This window comes from Crocuta crocuta, unplaced genomic scaffold (assembly GCF_008692635.1).
Source record: "Crocuta crocuta isolate KB4526 unplaced genomic scaffold, BGI_CrCroc_1.0 scaffold15, whole genome shotgun sequence".
Lineage (NCBI taxonomy): Eukaryota > Metazoa > Chordata > Mammalia > Carnivora > Hyaenidae > Crocuta > Crocuta crocuta.
Window position 1 is genome coordinate 98,262 of NW_027530508.1, and position 18,218 is coordinate 116,479.

At 48.3% G+C, this 18,218-nt stretch overlaps 1 protein-coding gene across 1 annotated transcript; it reads left to right on the plus strand.

The window, feature by feature from the left end:
• The first annotated feature begins 10,456 nt into the window (after positions 1-10,456).
• On the plus strand, positions 10,457-17,927 carry PROKR2 (prokineticin receptor 2). The gene is made up of 2 exons (XM_077766874.1): positions 10,457-10,914; positions 17,231-17,927. Exons 1-2 carry the CDS (start codon positions 10,457-10,459, stop codon positions 17,925-17,927), a joined length of 1,155 nt encoding a protein of 384 aa, XP_077623000.1.
• The last annotated feature ends 291 nt before the right edge of the window (positions 17,928-18,218 follow it).

Below are 18,218 nucleotides of genomic sequence, written 5' to 3' on the forward strand. Positions count from 1 at the left end.
GTATTCACACAATCTGAGCTGATACAAGAGATTACAAGCAAGAAAGCAAAATGCAGGGGCGCCTGGGTGGCTCAGTTGATTAAGTGTCTGACTTTTTTTTCTTTTTTTTTTTTTTTTTNTTTTTTTTTTTTTTTTTGAGTGAGAGCAGGGGTGGGGCAGGGAGCGGGATATAGGATCTGAAGCCAGCCCTGTGCTGACAGCACAATGCCTGATGTGGTGCTTGAACTCTGGAACTGTGAGATCATGACCTGAGCTGAAGTTGGACACTTACACAACCAAGCCACCTAGGGGCCCCTAAAGCATCCTTCTCTTGATTTCAGGTCATGATCTCATGGTTTGTGAGTTCAAACCCCACATCAGGCTCTGTGCGGACGGTGCAGAGCCTCCTTGAGATTCTCTCTCTCTCTCTCTCTCTCTCTTTCTCTCTCTCTCTCCTCACCCCTCCCCCAGGCACACTCTAACTCAAAATAAATATATAGATAATAATAATAACAAAGAAAGCAAAATGCCATTCTGCTGGGAATGGTTGGCTGTTTTGCATCAGATTTCATTAAGGTCCACTTCTTATAGTCAATGATTTCCATCATTGTTTTTTTATGGGAACCCTGGTAAAGAATAAACACTTGGGGGGAAAAAAACAGTAAAATCTTATTGTTGTATGGAATGAAACTCTACCAGCATGGGGCCCAGTCATGTGTATTTTGAGAAAGGTCGTGACGCACACTCCAACTTGAGAGGTGCGGTCAAGGTCAGCCCAGCGTGGGATGGCGCGCTCCTAGTCCCCGGAGTCAGGCATGGGCCTGGGGGTCGCGTCCATTCTTCCCGNTCTGGAATTTGGAGGCTGGTTTGATTCTGAACTTGGCCACCCCTAGCTGTGTGACCTCTGGAACTTCTCTCTCTGAGCCTGTTCTCTCCCGCATGAAACTACCCGAATCTGATAGGGTTCCTTGATAGCAAGCAACAGTACCCAAGTCTGGGTAAGTTAAGCCGAAAAGGGTAATCACTGAGGCCATGGCTAGCTCACAGAATCCGAGCAGCAGCTGAGGGGGCTGGGCCGGCAGCCCTGCGATCCAGTGGAGCAAACGCGGATTGCGTTGTTTGGTGCCATTTCTTCACCCCTCGCTGCATACGTGCCCTTTGCAGTTCAACTTCGCAGGGCCCTCGCATAGGAGGTGGGGTGCCCCGTTGGGAACCGTGACTCGGGACTCAGCCATGTGACTTGCTTCAGCCCATGGGATGTCAGCAGATGCTCCCCGCCCCCAAGGAGAGGCTTGAAACGGTTTTCTACATTGGGACTTGCTTGTTCCCGTGTCTCTGCCACTACCATGAGGACACACCCAGATGAACCTGCTGCAGGATGAGATGACAACTGGGCCCCCCAAGAATGACAGTACAACCATGCAGTGTAACGCCCGCGTGGCAAATGTTCCGGGCGTTACACGTACACACCCCGTCATTATTTCAGTACACGCTTTCCAGCTGACAGCAAGGACATCTCTTTGCTGGAGGGGTCTCTGACTGCAGGATTCTGCTCTGCCTGGGAGCACCGCGGACCGCACAGATTGGGGAAGTGACACCTTCCGGAACAGTTCTCAGCAGACAACTGCGAGCTCCCTCACCCCCCCTGCTGGTAAAACTCTGGGGTGCGTGTTCCACGCTGGGTCCTAAGTACCGTTTGCCCACTGCCGTAACTTGGGTGGTTTCACACCGTTTTGTTGGCTGCTGTCCCTTCCCTGGGCCACTTGACTACTCTCCTAACATCGCTTCTCGGGATCACCTCCCCAGTAAACTCAGTGCCCTCAAATCATTATCTCAGGATCTGCTTTCAGAGGAACCCACACTCAGCTCGCCTGCTTTCACCTTGGGGCCTGAACCAAGGTCACATTCCTTTTACTATTCAAGTTAAATAACTCACAGACCTAGGTCACCNTTCTGTGTCTCCCTCTCTCTCTGATCCTCCCCTGTTCACACTGTCTCTCTCTCTCTCAGAAATAATTAAAAATATAAAAAAAAATTGGGATCCCTTCTAAGGGGCTAGATTGTGGAGAGGGGACAGAGGAGGCATTTACCTTTTGGCTTTCTACATTATGTGAAAATGTTCCCCATGTTCGCCCCCACACCCTGCCTCAGGTGACATCCACAAAAAGGAATTTGTGGCCTTTCCTGAGCTCAGGGAGAGACAGCATGTGAGCCCTTGAGCCTTCACTTGGAGGGAGACATCCAGGTATCTCCTTATAAAAACCAAACTGTTTCCAAACCCAGCCAAATCTGGCTCTTGGTTTGAAAGCCTTCATTATTTTTCATAAGGTACATTGTAGTCCTCTCTCTCTCTCTTTTTTTTTAATGTTTATTTATTTTGGAGAGAGAGAGAGAGCAAGTGGGGAAAGGGTAGAGAAAGAGAGAGACAGAGGATCCCAAGCAGGCTCCGTACTGACAGCAGAGAGCCCAACGCAGGGCTCAAACCACAATCCTCAAGATCATGACCTGTGCTGAAGTCGGAGGCTTAAACAACTGAACCACCCAGGTACCCCTGTAGTCCTCTTATTCTACTGTCCTTCCAGAAAACAATGGCATTCCCACCAAGGGGACTCTACAGTAACGAAACTTTCCTTTATTGAGTCCGTTGATGACCTGCTTCTTGCAAGGATTTTGCTCGCTCAACCCACCCTTTCCCTAACACTGTCTCCTCCTGAAAACTCTGAAATTTTTCTGAAACAGTTTTAAAAGCAATCACAAATTTCTAACCAAAAATCTAGCCTCCATGTAAATTACCATGTTCTTGTGTCTTCCTCCATAGGTAGAGAGCGTGCTGGTGGGCACAGAGACTGATGCCTCATCTCACTCCCAGCTATCATCTTCCTGGCACTTCCCTGGAAGCAGATGGAAACCAGAGAGAGAAAACTACGCTAGCTGCATGAGGTGAGTCAACCAGTATGTCTTACAGAGTCACTCCTTCCAGAATGCTGTGAAAACCGGGTAGATTGAATGAAAGGTAGAAGCTGGCGCCAGTGCACCTCAAACCATTAATTATGGCCCACCTTTTCCAACAATAACTCATAGAGCTTAATTACACTTACCTTCAAAGTAATTTAAAAGTTTACCTGGGGCGCCTGGGTGGCTCAGTTGGTAAAGCATCCAATCTTGGTTTGGCTTAGGTCATGATCTCTTGGTTCTGGGTTTGAGTCCCACTTAGGGCTCTGCGCTCACAGTGCAGATCATGCTTGGGATTCTCTCTCTCCCTGTCTCTCTGCTCCTCCCCTGTTTGTTTGTTTGTGTCTCTTTCTCTCTCTCTCCCTCAAAACAGATAAATAGGAGCGTCTGGGTGGCTCAGTCAGTTAAGCGTCCGACTTCAGCTGAGGTCACGATCTCACGGTTTGTAGGTTCGAGCCCCGCGTCCGGCTCTGTGCTGACAGCCAGCTCAGAGCCTGGAGGCTGCTTCGGATTCTGTATCTCCCTCTCTCTCTCTGACCCTCCCTTGCTCACGCTGTCTTTCTCAGAAATAAATAAAACATTTTAAAAAATTTAAAAATAAACTTTAAAAAATTATAAAAGTTTACCTAAAAATGTGTCTACGGTTGATAATAAGGGCACATTCATAATTGGATTATTAATGACTCAATGAGAGATACACAGAGACACAGAACGATAACTTAAGGTAAGTTTCTAGGGGACAGAGCCCCTCCCTATCATACTTTGGATGACTAAGAGGGCACCCTGCATTCAGAACTGAGGTCATGAGAGACTGACATTGCTGAGAAATCCTGCTTTTGATTCTTGCCTTCTTATGACCTCAGCAGATATTTGTTTCTTGATTCAGGTACAGCCCGGGGCACTCACTTCCGCCGAAGACTGCTTACCTGGAAAGTGCAAAATGGTGAGACCCTTTACGGGCTTCCGTGTGGCAATATCCACCCAAATTACAAATGCTTTTATGCTTTCACCAATGCCACTCTTAGGAATTTATTATCCAATTTATTATCATTTGTACATATACAAAAAGATGTCACATACAGAGTTATTTGCCGAAGTACCGTTAATTTTTATATTATAGCATTCTGTATAGCACAGTATCAGCTAAAACTCGGGAAATAATCCACTTTGCAATTTAACAGATATAGCTGAAAATATTAAACCAATGTGTCTAGATACAGGGAACATTAAAAAAAAAAGATAGTATATCCACAGTGGACAGCTCTACAATTGTAAGGGTGCAGTAGCACTCCATATTTTGATATGGGAACTTCCTTAATGGGAATAAATGAGAATATATCACTATATTTGTCAAAAGAAACACTAGAAGAAGAATAGATAGGAAACAAAAAAGAGCAAGGGGAAAAAATGGAGGGGGACAAGGGTGTGAGGGATGCTTCTCAATGTATAATCTTGTGTATGTTTTGATTTTTGAATCATATGAATTTGTATTGATTCAAGAAAATGATATCATTATCTGGTATTTCATAAAAGACATTTTATCACATTTTATGCAAGTGTAGGGAGTTCAGTTTCTTGTTATACTAAACTCTGCTGCCATCAACATCTTTGTAGTGAAATCTTTAACTGCTCCATTTATTATTTACGCAGGAAAAACTCATAAAAATATAATTTCTGCATTAAAGACTGTTAAAATTTCCGGGCTTTTGATATGTATTAACAAATCAGGCTCCAGAAAATCTCTACCCATTTTTAAAAATAGACTTTATTCTTTCGAGCAGATTTAGGTTCGCAGCAAAATTTAGCCGAAGGTACAGAGATTTCTCATACAACCCCTGCACCCACACATGCATAGCCTCCCCGGTTACCAACACCCCACACAAGAGTGGGTACATTTTGTTGTAATGGATGGACCTCCACTGAAACATTATTATCACCCAAAGTCCATAGTTTAGATTAGCATTCACTACGCTGTTGTACATTCTATGGGTTTGAACAAACGTATATACTGACATGTCTCCACCATCACAGTATCGTATAGAATAGTTTCACTGCCCTAAAAATCCTCCATGCCCCAACTGTTTATCTCTTTCTCTTGTCTAACCTCTGACAACCACTGGCCCTTTTACTATCTTCATAGTTTTGCCTTTTCTATGATGTCATATAGTTGGAATCACACGGTATGGAGCCTTTTCAGATTGGATTCTTGCACTTAGTAATATGCACTTATGATTCTTCTGTGTCTTTTCATGGCTTGATAGATAGCCCATTTCTTTTTAGCACTGAATATTCTGTTATCTGGATGTCCTCCCGTTTATTGATCCATTCAGTTACTGAAGGACATCTTGGTTGCTTCCAAATTTTGGTGATTATGAATAAAACTGCTATAAATGCCCATGTGCAGGTTTTTGTGGAGACCTATGTTTTTTTTTTTAATTTTTTTTAATGTTTTATTTATTTTTGAGAGAGAGAGAGAGAGAGACAGCGTGAGCGGGGAGGGTCTGAGAGAGAGGGAGACAGAATCGGAAGCAGGCTCCAGGCTCTTGAACTAGCTGTCAGCACAGAGCCCGACGCGGGGCTCGAACCCACGAACCGTAAGATCATGACCTAAGCGAAAGTCGGACGCTTAACTGACTAAGCCACCCAGGTGCCCCGTGGAGACCTATGTTTTAAAATACCAAGCAATGTGACTGCTGTACCTTATGGCAAGAATATGTTTAGCTTTGCAAAAAAACAAAAATGAACAAAAACACAAAAAAGCAAAAAAAACATACAAAAAGCAAAAAACACCAAACCTCCAAAGTGGCTGTACCATTTTGCATTTCCACCACAAATGAATGAGTTCTCCTTTTGCTTCATACCCTCACCGGCATTTGGTGTTGTCAGTGTTCTAGACATTGGCTATTCTAATAAGTATGTAGTGGTATCTCATTAATGTTCTAACTTGCATTTCCCTGATGATATATGATGTGGAGCATCTTTTCATGTGCTTATTTGCCCTTTGTATATCTTGTCATGAGGTGCCAGTGAAGGTCTTTGGCCTATTTTTTAATTGGTTTGTTTTCTTACTGATGAGTTTTAGGAGTTCTTTGTGTATTTTGGGTAAATGTCCTTTATCAGATATGCCTTTTGCAAATATTTTCTCCCAGTCTGTGATTTGTCTTTTAATTTCTCTTGACAGTGTCTCTTGTAGAGCAGACATTTATAATTTTAATGAAGTCCAGCTTATTAATTCTTTCTTTTATGGCCCTTGCCTTTGTTGTTGTATCTAAAAAGCCATCACCTGGGGCGCCTGGGTGGCTCAGTCAGTTAAGCATCTGACTTTGGCTCAGGTCATGATCTCACGGTTCGTGGGTTCGAGCCCTGTGTCGGCCTCTGTGCTGACAGCTCAGAGCCTGGAGCCTGTTTCAGATTCTGTGTCTCCCTCTCTCTCTGACCCTCCCCTGCTCACGCTCTCTCTCTCTCTCTCTCTCTCTCTCTCTCAGAAATAAATGAAAAACATTAAGAAAATAAAAAGCCATCACCAAATCCAAGGTCATCTAGATTTTCTCCTATGTTGTCTCTTAGGCATTTTATCGTTTTGCATTCTACAGTTGAGTCTGTAATCCCTTTTGAGTTAATTTTCGTGACAGCTATAAAGTCTGTTTCTAGACTGACATGGAGATGCCTAATTGTTCCAGCACCATTTGTTGAAAAGACTATCTTTTCTCCATTGTACCGCCTTTTCTCCTTTGTCGAAAATCAAAAGACTATATTTATGTGGACCTATTTCTGGGCTCTCTGTTCCCTTCCATGGGTCTTTCTCTATTCTTTCACGCATACCACACTGTCTTGATCACTGTAGCTTTATAGTAAGTCTTGAAGTCAGGTAGTATTGGTCCTCCAACTTTGTTCTTCTCCTTCAATATTGTGTTAGCTATTCTGAGTCTTCATATAAACTTCTGGGTTTTTTTTTTAATTTTTATTTTTGTAGAGAGAAAGCATGTACAAGTGGGGGAGGGGCCAAAGTGAGAGAGAGGTTTTTTTTAATTTTTAAAATGTTTACTTATTTTAAGAGAGGGAGACAGAGTGTGAGTAGGGTAGAGGCAAAGAGAGAGAGAGGGAAACACAGAATCTGAAGCAGGCTCCAGGCTCTGACCTGTCAGCACAGAGCCTGACACAGGGCTCAATCCCATGAACTGTGAGATCATGACCTGAGCTGAAATCAAGAGTCAGTTCCTTAACCGATTGAGCCACCCAGGCGCCCCAATATCAACAAACATTCTAAAGTCTCTATGAAGGGGCACCTACATGGGTGGCTCAGTCGGTTTGTATATTAACCTTGTATCCTGAAACTTTGCTATACTCACTTATTAGTTCTGGGAAGTTTTTTGTCAATTCCTTCTGATTTTCTGCAAAGACATCATGCCATCTGCAACACAGACCATTCTACTTCTTCCTTCCCAATCCATAGAAGGAATCTTCCCAATCTGTAAAAAGAAAACCTAGGAACAGAGAGGTAATGGAAATTGCCTACAATCAGAACCTGGCAGAAGAAAGGTGGAGGGCTCCGGAAACAGGGCTGTAGATAGACTGGTGGAGACCCAAGCGGGATAATCTTTGAAACGCCGAGGAATCTGGCAGTGATGGGTATCGCAAAGTTTTGATGAGGACTTCAGGGTAGGAGATTTGAGCAGGGCAATCTGCCCGGGATCCCCAGCTTCCTCCCCGAAAGCCTCCTCCTCCATCACCACCCACCCTAGAAGGCCCTCTACGTGCCTCCAAAGTCTCCCCAGCTCCAGCTCTGGGGCACGATGGAATGTACCCCAGCCTCCTCCTAAACGAGCCGCCTTGTATAGGGGGAGCGGACGCTAGGTCGGGGCTCCTGCCAAAGACTGGACACCCAGCTCCCGCATGCGCGACCCCAGCGAGGCACCTCGGCGGGGCACCAAGTGCTTGGAATCCGCACCACCTAACCCCAGCTATTGAGGTCTCGTTCACACTTCGGTGCCAAGACGCAGAAGGCGCTTCGAGCGGCCAACCCGGCGGACTGGGGATCCGTGCCAACGCAGCCAGGACTCCGCGCGCCCGCGCCCAGAGCACACCAGGTGCAGGAGCGGAGCGCCCACCCGGCGCCTCGGCGCGGGGGCAGGCTAGGGACCCCGGGGCGGAGTCGAGCGCGGGGCGGGGCGCACCGGGTAGGGTCCGAGGCGCCTTGCTGAGCTGCAGGGGCGGAGCGCCAACTCCAGCGGGAAGACAGAGACCGCGACGCGCAGGGGAAGCGCGCTGGAGCGAGGAAGAAAGGACACCCCGGACGCAGCGCCACTGCACGAGCAAGTGGCGGTCCCCCAGGACGGAACCCAGCGGCCAGGGCAGCGGAGCGCGCTAGGAAGAGGCGCGCAGGCAGGTAGGTGCTGAGCTCTGCGCGGTCCGGGGGCTCCTTCGGTGCGGTGGGGGCGTCACCCGGGCTGGGGGCGCTGACTCCCACTTCTGTCTCTGGGGATTCGGGTTGCTTGCAAGAAGCACGGGAGGCTCCCGGGCTGGCTCCAGGAGGAGCAGTTTGTGCNTGCCCCTACCCCCAGTTTTCTTCTCGCCCGAAGGCCTCGCATGCTTCGCTTTTTGAGCCTGAATCTCGGACTTGATTCCCGCCCTTGCTGGGCGGCGCCTCCCGGACCGCGCGGCCGCGCCGGGGTGGGGGAGGAGGGCAGGGAGGGGAGAGGGCTCCCGGGGCGGGTTGGTCTAGGGCGGAGGGTGCATCCCTCCCGAAAACGGGGGCCGAGACCTGCGTCACCCGGGCTCACGTCCCCTCCTCGCGGAGCGTGGCAGCCGAGAGCACGCGACTCCCGCTTCTCGGTCTTGGCCGAGCACGGTCTTCGGGGACTGGGGCTTCGCGGGAGAGGGCGAGGCGACCCGGACGGAGGACGCTCCCGGCTGCGGGCGCCGTTGGGACTTGAACGTCGTCTGACGGAGGAGGTTTTAACCTCGGGTACGCAGTTGTCGCACGCGCTGCAGATTCGAGCGCCCTGCCACCCTGCGACTGTCGCCCCTGCTGCCATACAGTTCCTGTCCCTCACTCTCCCCCTCCTCTGACAGGGCCGGGCCAAACCCGCCGTCAACTTTGGTCCACTTCTTGTTACCAACATCCCGCGGCGCCCACACTTGGAGTCGTTTCCACTTGTGTTAAGCCTGGAGACGCAGGTCACAGCTTGATGGCTGGGGTCTTCTTTCTGCTGGTGTTGGGATCTCGGGGTTTTTTTGTTTGGTTGGTTGGTTGTTTCCCAAGGCCCGCCGATGCCTTGAAGCCGGTGGTGCCCCATCTCCTAAGGGCTCAGTAGTTCAGAGACTTTATTTTTCTTTGCTGTGCGCATCTTCAGACCCTAAGAAACATGAAGGACTCAGGCAGTGAGGGGCAGTTTCAGCCCTCAGGCCCTCCTGGGTCCTCTCTGACCCCCCCCCCCCCCCGCACCCCCCCCCGCCCTCGGGCGNCTGTTTTCAATGAAGGGGGGTCTTGGAGCAGGCACCACGTGCAGAAGACACAGACCTTGGTGACAAGATATGGTGCTTCCCAGTCAGGGCCGATTCTGGTGGGGAACCGGGTGAGGTGCTGCTGAAGGAGACAGGGAGCTGATCACAAAAGTGGAAGCGAGGAGGGGAAGCAGACAAAGCGTTTCTTGTTAGATCTGGTTCCCACAGCACAGAGGAGCCAGCAGAAGTCCCTCCCACGCAGAGCCCCCTTCACCTGCAGAATCCTGGGCAGACCCTCAGTCATCCATCCCACAGATGCCTGGCCAGCCTCCGCTACGTCCGGACCCCCACCTAGGCAGCAGGGATTTGGTTTATAGGAAGATCGGGACTCGGACCGCATAAATCACTGGCCCAGGATGACTCAGCCTGTTCGTGTGCACATGGATTCAGTGATGGCCATGTCCAAGGTTTGCCCAGGACAGAGGGAGCAGTTCCCTGCTTTGGAGGAAGGACCTTGCTGTGTGTTCCAGTCCTCCAGCTTCATTGTCCTTGACTAACAGATGACACAACATGGTGGCTGCTGTGGAAGCCTGGGCCAGTCACCTGGAACAAGCTTGTTAAACTTTTCGGAGACCTTGTGGGAGTTGATGGTGGGCAAGAGGAGTGTGACTGGGCAGTCAGACTGGTCCTGGCCCCCGAGACAAGGACAGACATGCGGGCTCTTCATGGGTGTCTGTGGAGAGTCTAGTTCATCCTATCCCACCCAGTACCTCCCGACAGCCAATGGAGGATCTCCCAGTTTCCAAATCTCATGTCCCCTCTCCCCCAAAGCCCAGGTAGTTCTGTCTGAGGGTAGTCACTGGGTCTGGTTGGCCTATACTTGGGGGACTCTGAGAGAATACTACCAGGTGTTTTCCTGCATGTTGCCCACTGATTGTGTCTCCTTCCAGGGTCCAGGATGGCACGGTGACTCTCAGGATGTGGGCAGGGTGCTAGGCTCAGTGACTCTCGACAGCAAGAAGTCTGGATACCCAGCTCACAGTTCTCAGACCCGCACACCGCTCCATCTGCAATCTCCACCATGGCAGCCCAGCGTGGAAACACTACTTTTGCACCCAACGTCAGTCCAGCTCAAGACCATACCTCCTCCCTCCCGTTCAACTTCAGTTACGGTGATTACGACCTCCCTCTGGACGAGGACGAGGACATGACCAAGACTCGGACCTTCTTCGCCGCCAAGATCGTCATCGGTGTGGCACTGGCGGGCATCATGCTGGTTTGCGGCGTCGGCAACTTTGTGTTTATTGCTGCCCTCGCCCGCTACAGGAAGCTGCGCAACCTGACCAACCTGCTCATCGCTAACCTGGCCATCTCAGACTTTCTGGTGGCCATCATCTGCTGCCCCTTCGAGATGGACTACTATGTGGTGCGCCAGCTCTCCTGGGAGCACGGCCACGTGCTCTGTGCCTCTGTCAACTACCTGCGGACAGTCTCACTCTACGTCTCCACCAACGCCCTGCTGGCCATCGCTATTGACAGGTGAGGATGCTGGGCCGGGGTCAAGAGGGGGGCTGGGCCAGACTGCCCCCTTCCTCACTTCAGCCCTGACAGGTTGGCGCTGCTGCAGGTCTAAATGCTGGTTCATAATTCAAGGCAAGCAGAAACCTGGGTTCTCCACTTGGGGCTCGCGTTCCCCCCTAAGGTAGGCAAGAGTGAGGCTCCTGAGCCCCCCAGCTCTGGGCCGTGCCTGCAGATACCACATCTGCCACAGAGTGGGTATAAGCCTGTCACGTGACCGTGAGTAGCCTCAAAGACAAACACGAAAGCGGAAAGTTTAGGCAGCTAACTACGTAGAAACCACGTGAGGCTTCACCAGGGCAGCCTCCGGTCAAGATCACATGTACCAAGTGTTTCCTGTAACCAGTATCCAAGTCAAGACATAGAACATTTCCATCACCTCGAAAACTCCCTTGTGCCCCTTGCCAGTCAGTCTACACACCCCACACAACCATGGATCTGATCTCACTCATCATAGCTTAGTTTTGCCTGTTCTTTAACTTCATAAAAACAGAATCATACAGTAATGTACCCTTTCTGGTGCCTCTGTTGTAGAGCTGATTTTAAAATAAGATAACTGCCTATTTGTAGAAAAGAGGGAAGGACATCCTTGCCTTTGTTTCCTTGCGTACATCCATGGGCTCATTTGCATACATTTGCATGAGATGTTCTGGCAGTCCTTGCTCTATTATAAATTTATAAAATCTATAAAATTTCTAGTAGCAGCTTGTGACAAATCTTAACACGTTTTATTTATGTAAACAGCTATAGAGCTATAGGCCAGCATCAGGCCATCAGTGGCTCTGTTTGAGGGGGACAGTTGGTAAAACATCCTCTTGGTCCATGGTGTGTTGAAACACATTTTTTATTTTTTTTTAATTTTATTAAAAATTTTTTAATGTTTATTCTTTTTTTTTTTTTTTTTTGAGAGAGAGAGAGAACAAGCAGAGGAGNAGGCGCCCCTAAATTCATTCTGATGATGTGTTTTTTAAACATCTTTTTTTCCCTTCTATCTCCTTTGAACTCTTCAGTTTTTTCTTGCTCTCAGTGCTATTTAGGTTTGTTGTCCTTTTTAATCAGACAGTTCATTATTTTTCATAATGAAATACACGCAAAGCTCTAAGAGCCATCTTCTTTTTATAACATATTTCCTGCAGGATAAACAATTTTGTTATCACAGCTCTGAGGCTCTCCAGCCCTAAAACCAGTGTTTATAAAATCTGTTGACCAACTGCACAAAACCCCCCAGGCAAAGGATACAAAGTCAGATTCCTGGGCCCCACCCCAGCTCTACTAAGTCAGAATCCCTTGAGCTAGGTCCCAGGGATCTGCATTTTCATCCAATTCCCTGAGTGATTCTGATGCTCTCTCAGGTGAGAGTTATCATGTCCTCATCCCCTCTGACCCGTGGAAACCTTTGTCGTCATAACGTTGGGGGTTTTGGCGACATAGGAGTTTCTTAGGAAGCAGCCATCCGCTTACAATGCAAAGTGTAGCTCCTTTTTCACCAGCTCTGACGTCAGCTTCCCAGCTCCACCTGCAGCTCTGCCTTTCCACCAATCACCCAAGCGGGAAATATTACCATCGTTCTTGTTTTTTTTTTTTTAAGTTTTTATTTGAATTCCAGTTAGTTAACATCCAATATACTATTAGTTCCAAGTGTACAATATAGTGACTCAGCACTTGCAGACAGCACCTGTGCTCATCGTGACCAGTGCACCCCTTAATCCCCACCACCTATTTCATCCATCCCCCCCACCTCCCCAGTTTGTTCTCCATTGTTAAGAGTATATTTGTTTGTCTCTCTATTTTCCCCCTTTGTTCATTTGTTTTGTTTCTTAAATTCCACACGAGGGAAATCATATGGTATCTGTCCTCTTCTGACTTATTTTGCTTAGCATTATACTCTCTAGCTCCATCCAGGCCATTGCAAATGGCAAAATTTCATTTTTTAAAAATGTTTATTTATTTTGAGAGAGATAAAAAGAGAGAGCGGGGGAGGGGTGAGAGCGAGGGGGAGAGAGAGACAGAGAGACAGAGAGACACTCCCACACAGGCTTTGCACTGTTAGTGCAGAGCCCGATGCGGGGCTCAATCTTATGAACTGTGAGATCATGACCTGAACCAAAAGCAAGAGTCTGACACTTAACCCACTAAGCCACCCAGGCACCCAAGATTNATCCCTTTGAATTAATATTTTTCTATTCTTTGGGTACATACCCAGTATTGTGATTGCTGGATCACAGGCTAGTTCTATTTTTAACTTTTCAAGGAGCCTCCATACTGTTTTCCACAGTGGCTGCACCAGCTTGCATTCCCACCAGCAGTGCATGCAGGTTCCTTTTTTCTCTACATCCTCGCCAATACCTGTTGTTTCTTTGTCTTTTTTATTTTAGCCATTCTGACAGGCATGAGGTTCTATCTCATTATGGTTTTGATTTGTATTTCCCTTATGATGAGTGATGTTGAGCATCTTTTCATGTGTCTGTTAACCATCTGTATGTCTTCTTTGGAGAAATGTCTGTTCATGTCTTCTGCCCATTTTTTAATTGGATTATTTGCTTTGGGAGTGTTGAGTTGTATACGTTCTTTATATATTCTGGATACTAACCCTTTATTGGATATGTGATTTGTAAATGTCTTTTCCCATTGTGTAGGCTGCCTTTTAGTTTTATTGTTGTTGTTCTTGTTGTTGTTTTGAGAGAGAGTGTGTGAGCAGGGGAGAGGGACAGAGAGAGAGAGAGGGAGAGACTCTCAAGCAGGCTCCACGCTCAGTGAGGAGCCTGACTCGGGGCTTAGTCCCATGACCCTGGGATCATGACCTGGGCCAAAATCAAGAGTCAGACACTCAACCACTCAACTGACTGAGCCACACAAGCACTCTGCCTTTTCGTTTGGTTGATTGTTTCCTTTACTGTGCAGAAGCTTTTTATTTTGATGCCGTCCCAAGTTTATTTTTTGTTTGTATTTCCCTTGCCTCAGGAGACATATCTAGAAAAAAGTTGCTACGGCAGATGTCAGAGAAATTACTGCCTGTGCTCTCTTCTAGGATTTTTATAGTTTCAGGTCTCACATTTAGGTCTTTAACCCATTTTGAATTTACTTTTGTGTGTGATACAAGAAAGTCATCCAATTTCTTTCTTTCCCACTGTCCACTGGAGTCCAGGAAGCAGGGCCTGAGATGCCAAGGTGAGGGCTTGCTGTTTAGGTAGCCAGAGGACTCTGGAAGCAGAACTAATTCAGGACTTCATGTCTTTCTCTTCATGTCTCTCTTTCTTTCTCTCTCCTTCCCTCTCAATTCCCCTCCAATATAGTTCCAGCATGAAAAGTATCTCAATAACCAATGCCAGAGAGAATTTCTACATTCCTGCCCCCTCTGTCGTTAACTCTTAAATTCTAATATTTTCAACCCAATAACATCTTCCTTATTACAAAAGAGGTTCCAAAATTCAGAGCTGTCATCAAATAAATCACAAAGGAAGGGTGCCTACGTGGCTCAGTCAGTTAAGCTCTGACTTCAGCTCAGGTCATGATCTCGCAGCCGATGAATTCAAGCCCGGGATTGGGCTCTGTGCTGACAGCTCAGAGCCTGCAGCCTGCTTCGGATTCTGTGTCTCCTCTCTCCCCTCCCCCATGTGCACTCTGTCTGTCTGTCTCTCAAAAATAAATAAGCATTATGGGGCGCCTGGGTGGCTTAGTCGGTTAAGCGTCTGACTTTCGTTTAGGTCATGATCTCGCGGTTTGTGGGTTCGAGCCCGCATCGGGCTCTGTGCTGACTGCCAGCTCAGAGCCTGGAGCCTGTTTCAGTCTGTGACTCCCTCTCTCTCTGACCCTCCCCTGCTCACGCTGTATCTCTCTCTCTCCTAGAAATAAATAAAAAAACATTATAAATAAATAAACAAACAAACAAACAAACATTAAAAAAAAGAAAGCAAGGGACACTGGCCTAGGAGTGACTCAGAACATCTGGGTTCCAAGCTGTTCACCTGGATGAATCCATTATGCTCCTGGGACTTCATTTCTTCGTCTGTGAAGTAGAAATAATAATAACTTGACTGACAACATCTCCAGCTTTTTGTCAGGTCCTGAGAGGGCAAACCTCCCTAAAGCATGTTGGAAGCTATAGTATTTTGTTAAAACTGATCTTTTCCCATGGTTTGTCCATTGGCAAGAGGGACATCTACAAGGTCTTTGTTATCATCTGTCTGCTTGGCCGTGTGCTTCCTGAGATCAGCACTCTCCTAGGGTCTCTATGAGTTGAAATAACATCTCCTGGGTCCTCTTCTGTGAACGTCGCTCTTCTAGCTGTGGCATCCAGAAATGGCAGTAGAGAGCCCTTCTGATATTTCTACATAGAACAGGCATGTTTTACCAAAAAATAAAGTGCACAGGGAGGCCTGTGTCTGTCTCACCGGCCTGTGTCAGGGTTTGTAGGTTTACCTCATTGACTGCCGAGTGGCCCCTATGCTCACAGAGAAAAGCCCTACTATCCAGGACCAGCGCCATCACAATGGAAGTGAGAGCTTGGCCATCCATCTTTATTACCATTTTGCCTTATTTTTCAATTGGTTTAGAACCTGAGTGTTATTTATTAGGCTGCCATATTGTAAAGCCTGAAGCTCCAAATGCTGCTTTGACATCTTTGAGCCCCACAGGGCCCCCAAGGTCCCTTAGCCACGAGGCCCTCAGTTCTCACCAGATCTTCCCCTCCACCTGATGTGTGTCACCTCCCTATCAGGTGGCAAAATTATTCAAACAAGCTGATCACCTCCTCTCGTGGGAACCAAGAACCACTTCATCCTCTCGTCACTAGAAAGCCTGCTGTCCACCACCCCTGCTGGCTCATTCTGTTCCTGAGTGCCACTCCCATGTGGCCCTGCATGGTGGGCAGTGTCCCTCTGCCTGGGCGGTGGGTGTATGTGACTAGTTAACATTCTAGGGCTCATCTGTCCATTGTCAGGTGTTGTGTGCTCACTCACTTCATACGCTGTAGGGCAGGAGAATCTTGCCTTCATCAGTGCAGTGAAAGAAACTGGTCATAATCTCACAAGAATCTCACAAGCTCCATGAAGCGTTCCCAGACAACATGGCTAACGTAATGATTGTGTCTTCCTTCAAGTTGCTTTTGACCTGTCACTTGATTATTCTAGTTTTTGTGGATCTACCAGGCTGTAGCAGATGCTACTGATATGCTCCTCTCACACCCCTTTGCTCTTGTCACCTCTGCGCCCCTGTCCCACCTGCCAACGCCTGCATTTCTTTGTCTGAAGGCCCTCTCTGGCTCCCCCGACAATGATTTAGGAGAGTTGGTGTATAAATACCCCTGCTCCCTCCCACACCTGCTCCAAGAGCTCCTCAGCCAGAATGAGCACCAGCTGCCAATAGCAAAACCTTGCTCAGTAACAGCCTGTACTGACCCCACGAAGGGCCCCAACCTCTTTCCCAGGCAGTGTCGCTCGCTGGAAAGAGCAGGATAAAGTCTAACATTGTGTGCCGCTTTATGGTGTCCAGGCAGTTTCACACACTTCATCTGAGCTTGAGACAACACAGGGAGGTGGGTGTAAAAGCGCTGTATCAGGAGCTTGGATCCTGGTCCTGCACCGAGTGAGGGTGGGCAAGTCATTTGCTTCTCACATTAGATAGATTCCTTAGATTCCACCCCAAGCACACCCCTACACTCCTGCTACGTAATGCAGGATGATCCCTGGGGGGGAGGAGAGAGAAAGCCCTAGTGCACTACCCTGTAAAGACCCTCACCTCTCTCTGAGCTCTGGAGTCTTTTTTTCACCTTGAAACCATACGATATTTGGAATAAAGAGTTTTGAAAGTATTACGTTCTTGGGCAGAATGGCAAGACTGAAAGTGGTATCAATAGGACTAATAATAACAACAATGCCACATATATTTATTGAACACCTACTACATGCAAAGCAGTTTACAAACATCATGTTTAATATTTACAGCAGCCCCACAAGGTAGGTTGTCATTTTATCCCATGTTGCACTTGAGGTAACAAATCTCAGAGAGGCTGAGTGATTCGCTCCAGACCCAAAAGCCACTAAGTGGGAGGAGCTGGGATTTATTGCACCTGTATGCCCAAAGCCTGTGCTGTTTCCACTAAACCGCTGCACTACCCCCAAATGACGTTGCTAAAATAAGATGACGTCTGTTGACGCTGGATAATTACATGGGGACGCACTGAGCCATCCGGTCCGCTTTTGCACCTGACTGGGCTTCGTTCAGTGCGAATGTTTCCAAGCACACATCATGATTACTGATGGCTTTCCTCCCCCACCAGGTATCTCGCCATCGTCCACCCCTTGAAACCACGGATGAATTATCACACAGCCGCCTTCCTCATCACTTTGGTCTGGGTGGTGTCCATTCTCATCGCCATCCCCTCGGCGTACTTCACAACAGAGACGGTGTTGGTCATCGTCAAAAGCCAGGAGAAGATCTTCTGCGGCCAGATCTGGCCGGTAGACCAACAGCTCTACTACAAGTCCTACTTCCTGTTCATCTTCGGAGTGGAGTTCGTGGGCCCCGTGCTCACCATGACCCTGTGCTACGCCAGGGTGTCCCGCGAGCTGTGGTTCAAGGCCGTCCCGGGCTTCCAGACAGAGCAGATCCGGAAGCGGCTGCGCTGCCGCAGGAAAACGGTGCTGGTGCTCATGTGCGTCCTCACCGCCTACGTGCTGTGCTGGGCGCCCTTCTATGGCTTCAGCATTGTGCGCGACTTCTTCCCCTCCGTGTTCGTCAAGGAGAAGCACTACCTCACCGCCTTCTACGTGGTCGAGTGCATCGCCATGAGCAACAGCATGATCAACACCGTGTGTTTCGTGACGGTCAAGAACAACACCATGAAGTACTTCAAGAAGATGCTGCTGCTCCACTGGCGGCCCTCCCACCACGGGAGCAAGTCCAGCGCCGACCTGGAGCTCAAAACCAGCGGCATGCCGGCCACGGAAGAGGTGGACTGTATCAGGCTCAAGTGACTGCTGGTGTAACACGGTGGAAAACCCCAAAGCCAGCGCTCAGAGCACACCGTCCACCAGTAACCAGTAACCAACTTCACACAGGCTGCCCTGGAGGAGGGCAGCTGTGTTCCCACTTCACTGCCCTCAAGGAGCAGTGAGACTCAATGCAGCTGACATTGACTGAATGCCTCCTGTGTGCTGTCCACACCAATGAGATTGGACAAGGCAACGGGAGCTGGCATTTACCGATTACTAACTGTGTGCAAAACTTAAATAACACAAAAAAATGGCAGTAACTATTGGAGTCAC

Coding starts and splice junctions, on each gene's coding strand:
- PROKR2 (XM_077766874.1), top strand. CDS start 10,457: ATGGCAGCCCAGCGTGGAAACACTACTTTTGCACCCAACGTCAGTCCA. Junction 10,915..17,230: donor CTGGCCATCGCTATTGACAG/GTGAGGATGCTG, acceptor CTCCCCCACCAG/GTATCTCGCCATCGTCCACC.